The 12047-nt window shown below is 38.7% G+C and overlaps 2 protein-coding genes across 3 annotated transcripts in view; one reads left to right on the top strand and one right to left on the bottom strand.

Moving 5' to 3' along the window:
* LOC137503105 (uncharacterized) overlaps nucleotides 1-12047 on the bottom strand; it is a 229468-nt gene that overhangs the window by 162432 nt on the left and 54989 nt on the right. The gene's annotated exons all lie outside the window — the stretch shown is intronic.
* The window catches only part of PhKgamma (phosphorylase kinase gamma), a 98937-nt gene that overhangs the window by 79623 nt on the left and 7267 nt on the right, over nucleotides 1-12047 (top strand). For both annotated transcript variants that reach the window (XM_067159230.2, XM_067159228.2), the window contains one exon: nucleotides 4325-4483. In XM_067159230.2, the coding sequence (XP_067015331.2) occupies nucleotides 4325-4483 (159 nt within the window). The remainder of the gene's footprint in view (nucleotides 1-4324; nucleotides 4484-12047) is intronic.

Genomic DNA, 12047 nt, shown 5'->3' with positions numbered 1-12047 from the left:
GTTGAAATTTCTGCACTACCTAACACTCAACATTTATACTGAAATAAGTTACAGTTGATTTGAGCACAAATTTTAAATTCTTTATGAAATAATATAAATTGTTACGAGTAACAAGTTTTATTAAGTGATGTATTTCACAACACATTTCAAAGACTTAGCTTCATCATAATGTGGTGAAAAGTCCGAAGATGGGCGTAAACAAATTTATAATCACTCTTTTGCCTACCTTGTAATAGGAACAGAGATTCCAGTTGTCCTAACAGCAAATAATGCTGCCATTTAGCAGAGCCCAGGTAGGTAGCACAGTGCGTCCTCTCTTTCGCAGAGTTGACATTCACAGCTTTTATAGCACTATGAGAAGAGGTATGAAATAACTTCACTTGAACCAATCACAGAGCAATTGGAACATTCAGAAATTATCTTGGCACTCATTTTGTGCTGATATAAGAAGTGATGCAACAGCTGAGGCCAGGCTGGAAGTCCAGGTCCTAGGGAGAACACTGTGCCCCCTACAGATCACTTAACAAGTCCTGTGTAAAAATAATTGAAAAGTGGAAACATAAGTTGCTATTTACCTGTCTATATGAGACATATTTATTATACTTTGCACTTTTACGAAGAGCCACAAGAAAAATTAACAGCTTATTTTATACACTGTAGAGCATGCATACTACTCACTGGTTTTGAGAGAATGGTATTAACAATCTGAGCAAGTCCAAATGTCTTCATAGGGAGAGGAAATGCCTTGTAATGGGGGACATTAATCTGTGGTCTGTCCAGCCCAATGGCTGAGTGGTCAACATCTTGACCTGATGTCCCAGGATTCGATTTCCAGCTGGGTCGAGGGATTTTAATCTTTAACAATTCCTTTGATTCGGGGACTGGCTGTTTGTGTTGTCTTCTTATTTTCTGAATTGCTTAGAGAATTTCCTCTTTCAAATTGCTGTACTAATATGTATCATCTAGAATAATTCTCTGAAAATTAGGTAATTGATTTGGATAGGAAGTTCTGATACAGTCATTATAGACCAAAAAATTCTAGGGGAAATGACTTTCTATATCCTGAATAGGAATTTTTCATTGGTCTACTATTGCCAAAAACACAGCAAACTGCTTTTCTCCTCTGATTATCATAAGGCTGACATTGCATTAACTGGTATTTGTTTTTTCCTTATCTCTTTTGTGCATTGTTTGCCTTTTGGGTTTTGATGATTGTGTGTATTTTCTGTGAATATTTAGGTCCTCCCTGTCTTTCTTTAGTTCATAATACCTGCGAGCAGGTTGCTTAGATCCAGGAATAATATCAATACCTTGGGCAAGGAATTGTGTAGATTCCTGTACTCTTTCTGAGAACTGATTGTCATCCATATTTTCCTGTAATTTCCTTTTCCATTCCATAATTTCTTTATTTTAATAGATTAACATTTGAGTCAGAACAGGGAGGATTATCTAATCACCAAGGAAGAAGGAGAGGACTTTGACGATTCAGGGTGATTCAGACATAGCACAGTTTGATTATTCTAAGAAAAACAGGACTCAGATACTAGGTGGAAGATGTAAGACTGAAAGCACTTAATTTGGCAGTGCCTCAGACATAATGTATGCAGACTAAGAGTTATAACTTTCTAACCTCATTACTAATGGAATGGTTTAATAACCTCTATCTATAACTGATATGCTAAGAATGGCTTTCACGGCCGCAGATCTTCAAATCACGGGAATAGAACAAGCTTTTGGGTGGTTGGACTGTGTGCATTTGCAGAGTTTTGCCCAGATGTGTCATTTGGGCTCATCAGTTGGATTGGAACGCCGCAGAGTCTTGGAGGGGCTGCACATATGGGCAAAACTCTGCAAATGCACACGGCCTAACCGCCCAAAAGCTGGTTCTATTCCCGTGATTTGTACTTACTCTGTCCGTTGAGAGTTTTGGATCTAGGAAGGGGAAATAGCATCCTCCGAAATATCATCTTCAAAATTATTGAAAGCAGATGTTTTCTTACTCTTGGTAGTTGACCACATTGGATAACACTCAGTCGTGTGTAGGACAACTTGATGTCAGCTGTTATATGTGGGTTTTGTTTTATAACTGTTGGAATCCTTGTAGTCATTATTTTTAAACATGCACCCAGCATCCAATTCAACTTACCACGATTTCAAATGTTTCTATTGTTGCCTGCTGTGAAGTAGTATTTTTCGAATATGTGACCTTGAGTATATAACTTAACATCACTTTTACTATTCCCATGCATGCAGGTAAAATTAGTTGTATTAATACATATTAAAGCATATGACCATGCACCATGCAGACATATATGGGAATGTTTCAGACATAAGAAAGTGCTTGATGACATCATAGCAAGAATACAATGATTATATAATGAAACCAAGAGTTGTGTCCAGGTCCTGGATGGATGGTCCAGTTGGTTTTTTTACCTCTTGTCTTCATAATCATAATGGATGAAGTTGTTAAAGCAGTTAAAAGAAAGGATCCAACACCTAATGTCCTGGTTTTTGCTGATGATGTAATGGTATACGGTGAGACGGAAGAGGATATACAAGCTAGACTAGATCTTTGGCGTGAAGCTTTTACAACCTTAGGTCTTAAAAATCAGCAAAACCAAGACAGTTGGCTTGGTGGTGAGTAGGAACTCTCCAACTGTTCATCTAAGAATTGGAAATGAAGAGATGGATATTGTGGACAACTTCCAGTACTTACGTAGTGTTCTGTCCTCAGTCAGTACCATACATCAAGAGATTAGCAACAGAATACAGAAAGCTTGCACATTCTATCATGCTGTACGTCAAATACTTTGGGATGAAAGATCATCATCATCATCATCATCATCATCATCATCATCATCATTTTCCAGCACATAGCTGTCACTTTGCATTCGGGAGATAGGGGTTCGAATCCCACTGTCAGCAGCCCTGAAGATGGTTTTCCGTGGTTTGCCATTTTCACACCAGGCAAATGCTGGGGCTGTACCTCAATTAACACTACAGCCGCTTCCTTCCTGATCCTAGCCCTTTCTTCTCCCATCGTTGCCATAAAACATATCTGTGTCAGTGCGACGTAAAGCAAATTTTTTAATTTTTTTTTTTTAATTCCAGCTCCAGTTTGCCGGATGTGGTGTACAAGCACTCGCCACTTCTTCCCGTCAAAGTATAGTTTCTGTTCCTCTGTGTCTTCCCACTTGGCATTCCTCTTGCTGACTTCCAATTTCACTGTGTCTGTCCATCGATTGCTTGCCCCTCCCCTATCACTTCTCTGTCAAAGTAATTCCTTGCTGTTCTCATTCTGTCCATCCTCATAATGTGACCAAACCATTGTAGCCTGTGTCTTCCTAAAAGCTTGGTAATTCTTTTGCTGTTTGCTTTACGTCGCACCGACACAGATAGGTCTTACGGCGATGATGAGATAGGAAGGGCCTAGGAATGGGAAGGAAGCGGCCTTGGTCTTAATTAAGGTACAGCCCCAGCATTTGCCTGGTGTGAAAATGGGAAACCACGGAAAACCATCTTCAGGGCTGCCAACAGTGGGGTTCGAACCCACTATTTCCCGGATGCAAGCTCACAGTCGCGCGCCTCTAACTGCACGGCCAACTCGCTCGGTTCCAGCTAATTCCTTCCTTAAATTTCTTTAATTATAAAGAAAAATATTCAGTGGAAATATGCACAAAATGTCGTTTGTTGCGGCTACCCGATTTGTTCAGCATCGCACCAAGTAGTGGAGACTCGCACAGCAGGGTGTAGCATGTGCTATGAGGAAGGGTAGCAGGGATATATTTTTGCCAAGGTCATGGATACTGGGGTATGATTCACCCGCTTACCATGTGCGTTCATCAGTCTGACAGTCTCGCTCCGTAAATGTGTCTGTGCAGTTCTATCTATTGTCTGTTACTTTGTTAGTGTGTAGTCAAATACTAAATGACATTTTAATTGTATAATCACGCCAAACTTCTGTTTAATTGTAATACATGTCTAATTATTTTTCCTTTGATGAAAGTTTTATTGTATAGTACTATTATTACCGCACTTGTTGGTAGACTCAACCTTTATGTGTCTATCGAAATTTGCTCATAGAGCATAAAAAAACTTACCATTTTGTAGATTTTGTTCAATGTTGTTGCTCTCCCCTCCTCCTCCCGCTTTAGTCCTAGACCCGGGTACTTTTTGTTGTTTATACATTTCTAGTTGCCAATCGCTACTTTTTCTGAATCTCTACTGGACTAGAATTCCTTCTTGTTGTAAGGCCTGGTCTTTGAATTTTCACACTTGGTGTAAACTCTGTGTTTGTTGCTCTGAACAAATGTTCTTATTGCAGGAAATGAAAGCTCATTCTTTCAATGCCCGGAAGATGTTCAAGTTTGCCATCTTGTGCGTACGAGCCATGGTCCGCATGCGACGCCTCCGCTTCACTCCAGAACCTCTCTCCATGGAAGTGGCAAGGGTCGATCCATACCGTATCAAGATGCTCAGAAAGGTAATATATATCTTTTAAAATAAATAAAATATAAAGAAAATTAAACAAAAATCAGAAACTGATTTGTTGGGCAATTTTTCTTGCAATACAATCCATCAGATAATAGATATACAGGGTGTATTAAATGATACCAGCAAAAAGAACCAAGGATGCTGCTTCACGTTGCGTAATGAACAATGGTGCAGTCAGATAGGTGGAGAAAATTTTTCCTTTAGAGAAAATGAGGACATTTTGTTACCGCCGAGCACACGATTCAAATCGACAAATTTGCTGTGCCAGAACGCATACTGCTCTGCTTCAGGGAAGGAAGAGGAAGTAGGGTGATAATGTTCCGCACAAATGCACATGTTTCTTCGTTTGACTCGCGCAGAATTGTCCTTGTCTCTAACAAGCAGTGTTCTCCCCAGAAATTTTCATCAGCCGGGTGGCAGAAATGAGTAGCCAGGCTATGTAAAAAATGAATAAGATAAAACTTTAATTTATTTCCCTCAGGGAATTAACAACAGTAATAATAATAATAATAATAATAATAATAATAATAATAATAATAATAATAATAATAATCCGCCATAATAATGAACTGTATGAACACCAGGAGGACATCGTCACGTCTATAAGGAAAAGGCGCCTGACCTTTTATGGACACTTGGCCCGTCTGGATTCCGAAAGACTCACCAACAGGATATTCACAGTAACAGGAAGAGGCAAGGCTTCTAAGAACAAATGGATCACGTCAGTTAAGTCAGATATGGAACAGCTAGATATCCCATCGGGACAAACTCATGACCGACTACTGTTCCGTCAAGCCATCTGACACGGAGTTTTCCCAACGTCCCTTACAAGTAAGAAGACTACAGGAACTAAGTAGACCGAGGAGAGAAAGCTGGCTCATAGTCAGCACATGAAGGACTATTGGAAGAAGAAGAAAGCAACAACTTTACCCAAGAGTAGATACGAGCCCCGTGGTCCTCAGTAGGCCTAAACGACAAAGAAGAAGAAGAATATGGCCTCAGCTACCGTGTGCAAACATTTTAATTTGAGGCCATCTGGCTGCTTGCTCGTCAATTTCGACGCTCCAATTTACTCTAGACGTACTATTTGGCAGAGTAAACCAAATCTCTCTTGGATGTCCAAGGCTGAGTTTTTGTGAATTTTGTCGGGTAAACACCAACTATGTCACCAGAGATCTTTTACATACTAACATCGTACAACATGTAGTGTCGCCCTTCAAAATTCCGGCTACCTCTCTCCTGTTTGTATCCGCTATCTCTACCACTGATCCACAGAGGCATTAACAGTAATATCAGCCATGTAAACAATTTTAGTGTTATTATCACGAATAAGATGTTCTAGTGTTCTACTGCTCCTTCATAATCAAACACCAAGGCTTACCATACGGGTTTGTGACGTCATCAGGAATCGAGTGCTCTCGTGCGATTCACCACTAATCCAGACACCGCTCGCGCACAACACTGTGTTATAGTTAACCTAAACATTTAAACTCCAATGTAATTGATGCAGTTATGCTAACAATAATGAAGATTTATCATTCAAGTAAATAGTTTTACGGTATTTACATTTTAATTTGGAACACACAGTGATTCAAATATGTATTGATATTATGTAACTAGCATGTCATATAATTTACAAAGTTTATTCCACCTACTCAATACTGTACATTAATTGCAGTGTCTATAAATATATTACAATATGTTATCAAGGTACTAGTTTCGACCCTATATGGGTTATCATCAGCCTAACTAAGATATACTTATGGATTTGCCGAAGTCCTAAAACAAAATTACATTGTAGAAATAAAGTTTAAAAGAATGAACTGTGTATGTGATGTGATAATGTACATATAAAATGGTGGAGTGATTAAATGTTATAGATAAAATAATGTACTGATCAATGACAAATAAAATTTTCAGGATTTACATCAATTACAATAAAACAGTAAGAATAGTATCACACAATTTTTACAATGATGATTAAAATATGCCCTTGTTAGTGAATACTCTAAAATTGCACTTCAAAAGTGTAATATGCCGGTTGAATGCAAAGTCCAGATACTTCTATCGAGTTCTAAATTTCCAGTGCATCTTCAGGTAGAGAATTGAAGTTGAACATTGGCGCAGAGGGTGTCTGTCTTGCTTGAAGTCCAATATTTCTGATACGGAAATTAAATGTAGATGAAACCGTACGACATTCTTACAATATAATGGATTCTTGCTGTGATGTGAGGAAAATTCCCAATCCAAGTTGGAACCAATAGAACCTTGCGCGCAATGTGAACGACCTGACCGGCAGAGAGCAGCTAAGGGATGGTTCCAATGGCTGTAATTGACGTAAATTCTGAAAATTTTATTTGTCATTGATCAGTACGTTATTTTATCTATAACATTTCATCACTCCACCATTTTATATGTACATTATCGCATCACATACACATTCATTCTTTTAAACTTTATTTCCACGATGTAATTTTGTTTTAGGACTTCTGCAAATCCATAAGTGTATCTTAGTTAGGCTGATGATGACCCACATAGGATTGAAACTAGTACCTTGATAACATATTGTAATGTACTTACAGACATTGCAATTATTGTGCAGTATTGAGTAGGTGGAATAAACTTTGTAAATTATATGTAATCTTAATTCAATACGGAACCAATAATGAAATTTATAACCTTGAATAACTAGCATGTATGTAGATTATGTTAGCTGGGCGATCTGTAAAACTGGCAGGGCCCACTAAAATGGTCCTAGGGAGAACACTGACAGGCAAGGTCCACAGTTTGTTTGTTAAGCACCTGTAATTGCACACACAGCACAAGAACACACAGTAATTAAAACACACGAGGTACCCGATTCTTTCTCCTCTCATATGTTGGTCTCACTAACGTATTTTTATTATTTGACTAGCACGAAGATGCTTCGCTGCCACCACACGATCGTGCATTCATTTACTCACAACATTGTAAAAGGAATGATATACTAAACGAAAGAAACAGTATGCCCAGTGGTTTGATTTCAGTAAATGTTCAATATTTCCCCCTTCTGCTTTGATCTTCACGTAACAAGAAAAGTCCACGGAAGTTAAATCAGGCGAGCGTGGAGGCCATTTTACTGGCCCATCACGACTTACCCATCTCCTTCGATAATGATCACTTAAGTGCCATGTTAAACAGCAAGTGAAATGCGGTGGAGGGCCATCGACAAATTTGCTGCCGAATACCCAGAGGAACATCTTCCAATAATCCAGGCAGTGATTCTACCAAGAAATGGTAGCATTCCTCACCGTTCAGGCAAGGAGGAAGGACATGAGGCCCAAGTAAATAGTCACCAACAATGCCGGCCCAAATACTGACTCTAAACCGATGATGAAATGTGCCCACTACTGTCACTTGAGGGATTCCTTCCGCCCTCCTTCATGCAATTTCTATGAAATACTGTTCCACCTTGTCAATTCTTTACATTTTATTATAATTATCTACCGTACATGTTTCGAGAGCTACTACTCTCTTCTTCAGCGTGCCAAAACTTCAAATGAAATTCTTGGACTTGATACATTTTTGCAATACAGTCATCAACAAAACAAATTATACATAAATCTTGGTGTTAAAATATTTCTTTGTGTCTAAACTGTTCACTTACACTTACTATGTCATTTAGTAAGCACTTTAAAAATAGAATAATTTTCAGCAAACCGAGGAGGACATGTTTGTTTGGCTCAGAAAAGTGTAATGTTTTAATTTTGACAAATTCGGTACCAGCTGAAACTGAAGAACTGGATGGTTAAAAATGGCTCGCATGGTCGGATGGGGTTAAAAGGAGACAGGTGGAACAGGGTCATGGGAAGGAGAAAAGGGAGGAGGAAGTAGCTTCTGCAGTTATCAGGAAAGATAGGGCTGACCAGGAGGGGAGGGGATCAAACGAGGTGGGTAGGGTTGAGGCTCTGATCATGGGAGATTCCATCGTTAGACACGTGGGGAAAGTGTGTGGAGGAAAGGGTACCAGGGTAGAGTGTTATCCAGGAATTAGGTTGAGGCAGATGTTGAGGAAAGTAGAAGAGAGGGAGGAGGGGAAGGAGAAGGTGGTAGTGTTTCACGTTGGTACCAACAACGTAAGGCAAGCTGATATAAGTACCAACATAGTTGGAGATGTGTGGGATCTGGTAAATGCAGCACGGGTGAAGTTTAAGAAAGCGGAGATTGTTATTAGTGGAATACTGTGTAGGAGGGATACTGACTGGAGGGTGATTGGGGATTTAAATGAGACTATGGAGTGGGTATGTGGGAAACTGGGAGTGAAATTTCTAGATCCAAATGGGTGGGTAGGAGATAGGGATCTTCACTTAAACCGCAGTGGTACGTATAAGTTAGGAAATTTGTTTGGAAGGGTAATAGGGAGGTACATTCAGGGAAACGGGATGGCCTAGGGAGCGGTGATAAGGGAACAGGGAACTGGAAATCAAGTAGGGATGACATAAAACTGTTAGTGTTGAACTGTAGAAGTATTGTAAGGAAAGGAATAGAATTAAGTAATTTAATAGATATATATTCACCAGATATTGCAATAGGAGTTGAATCATGGCTGAGAAATGATATAATGGATGCAGAAATTTTCTCACGGCACTGGAGTGTGTATCGTAGAGATAGGATAGGAAGGGTGGAAGGCGGAGTGTTCATTCTGGTGAAAGAAGAATTTGTAAGCTACGAAAAAGTTAAAGATGAGACACATGAAATTCTAGGTGTAAGGCTCATTTCTAAAGATAATAGGCAACTTGATATATTTGGAGTGTACAGATCGGGAAAGGGTAGCACTGACGCGGATTCGGAATTATTTGATAGGATAGTCAGCTATGTGGGAAACGACATGGAAAGAAATGTGATTGTAGCGGGAAATCTGAATTTGCCAGATGTAAATTGGGAAGGAAATGCGAACGACAGGGAGCATGACCAAAAAATGGCAAATAAGTTAATATGGGAAGTACAGCTGATTCAGAAAGTGATGGAACCAACCAGAGGGAAAAATATCCTGGGTGTGGTGCTGATAAAACCAGATGAGCTCTATAGGGAAACTGAAGTAATAGATGGTATTAGTGATCATGAAGCTGTTTTTGCGGTAGTTAAAAATAAATGTGATAGAAAGGAAGGTCTCAAAAGTAGGTGTGTTAGGCAGTACCATATGGCTGATAAAGCAGGCATGAGGCAGTTTTTAAAAAGTAACTATGATCGGTGGAAAACGGTAAATAAAAATGTAAACAGACTCTGGGATGGGTTTAAAGAAATTGTTGAGGAATGCGAAAACAGGTTTGTACCTTTAAGGGTGGTAAGGAATGGTAAAGACCCACCTTATTATAATAGAGAAATAAAGAGACTAAGAAGGAGGTGCAGACTGGAAAGAAATAGAGTTAGAAATCGCTGTGGAAGTAAGGAGAAATTGAAGGAACTTACTAGAAAATTGAATCTAGCAAAGAAGGCAGCTAAGGATAACATGATGGCAAGCATAATTGGCAGTCATACAAATTTTAGTGAAAAATGCAAGGGTATGTATAGGTATTTTAAGGCACAAACAGGTTCCGAGAAGGACATTCCAGGAATAATTAATGAACAAGGGGAGTGTGTATGTGAAGATCTTCAAAAAGCAGAAGTATTCAGTCAGCAGTATGTAAATATTGTTGGTTACAAGGATAATGTCGAGATAGAGGAGGAGACTAAGGCCAAAGAAGTAATAAAATTTACATATGATAACAATGACATTTACAATAAGATACAAAAGTTAAAAACTAGAAAAGCGACTGGAATTGATCAGATTTCTGGGGATATACTAAAGACAATGGGTTGGGATATAGTACCATATCTGAAGTACTTATTTGATTATTGTTTGGTCGGAGGAGCTATACCAGATGAATGGAGAGTTGCTATAGTTGCCCCTGTGTATAAAGGAAAGGGTGATAGACATAAAGCTGAAAATTACAGGCCAGTAAGTTTGACATGCATTGTATGTAAGCTTTGGGAAGGCATTCTTTCTGATTATATTAGACATGTTTGTGAAATTAATAACTGGTTCGATAGAAGGCAATTCGGTTTTAGGAAAGGTTATTCCACTGAAGCTCAACTTGTAGGATTCCAGCAAGATATAGCAGATATCTTGGATTCTGGAGGTCAAATGGACTGTATCGCGATTGACCTGTCTAAAGCATTTGATAGGGTGGATCATGGGAGACTACTGGCAAAAATGAATGCAATTGGACTAGACAAAAGAGTGACTGAATGGGTTGCTATATTTCTAGAAAATAGATCTCAGAGAATTAGAGTAGGTGAAGCTTTATCTGACCCTGTAATAATTAAGAGGGGAATTCCTCAAGGCAGTATTATCGGACCTTTATGTTTTCTTATATATATAAATGATATGAGTAAAGGAGTGGAATCGGAGGTAAGGCTTTTTGCGGATGATGTTATTCTCTATAGAGTGATAAATAAGTTACAAGATTGTGAGCAACTGCAGCGTGACCTCGAAAATGTTGTGAGATGGACAGCAGGTAATGGTATGTTGATAAACGGGGCTAAAAGTCAGGTTGTGAGTTTTACAAGTAGGAAAAGTCCTCTCAGTTTTAATTACTGCGTTGAAGGGGTGAAAGTTCCTTTTGGGGATCATTGTAAGTATCTAGGTGTTAATATAAGGAAAGATCTTCATTGGGGTAATCACATAAATGGGATTGTAAATAAAGGGTACAGATCTCTGCACATGGTTATGAGGGTGTTTAGGGGTTGTAGTAAGGATGTAAAGGAGAGGGCATATAAGTCTCTGGTAAGACCCCAACTAGAGTATGGTTCCAGTGTATGGGACCCTCACCAGGATTACCTGATTCAAGAACTGGAAAAAATCCAAAGAAAAGCAGCTCGGTTTGTTCTGGGTGATTTCCGACAAAAGAGTAGTGTTACAAAAATGTTGCAATGTTTGGGTTGGGAAGAATTGAGAGAAAGAAGAAGAGCTGCTCGACTAAGTGGTATGTTCCGGGCTGTCAGCGGAGAAATGGCGTGGAATGACATTAGTATACGAATAAGTTTGAATGGCGTTTATAAAAGTAGGAAAGATCACAATATGAAGATAAAGTTGAAATTCAAGAGGACAAACTGGGGCAAATATTCATTTATAGGAAGGGGAGTTAGAGATTGGAATAACTTACCAAGAGAGATGTTCAATAAATTTCCAATTTCTTTGAAATCGTTTAGGAAAACGCTAGGAAAGCAAGAGATAGGGAATCTGCCACCTGGGCGACTGCCCTAAATGCAGATCAGTATTGATTGATTTTGATTGATTTGATTCTGATTTATGTGAAAGGTCTCAGAACTATAGTAGTGTAAGTAAGGACTTAAGGAAAGGAGAAATTTCAAGAACAGAGCAGAAAGTATTTTAAATTTTAGCACATAGTGACTAAATAGGTTTTATTCATTTCATGGTTTGAAAATTAATCTATTTTTAAAGTTTTTACTAAATTACATAAGTGTAAGTGAACAGTTTAGACACCAAGAAATATTTTAACGATTTCAAGATT

The sequence above is a fragment of the Anabrus simplex genome, chromosome X (genome assembly GCF_040414725.1).
Source record: "Anabrus simplex isolate iqAnaSimp1 chromosome X, ASM4041472v1, whole genome shotgun sequence".
Classification (NCBI taxonomy): Eukaryota; Metazoa; Arthropoda; class Insecta; order Orthoptera; family Tettigoniidae; genus Anabrus; species Anabrus simplex.
The sequence above is the reverse complement of the archived record's forward strand: the minus strand, read 5'-3'. Positions and strand labels throughout refer to the sequence as shown.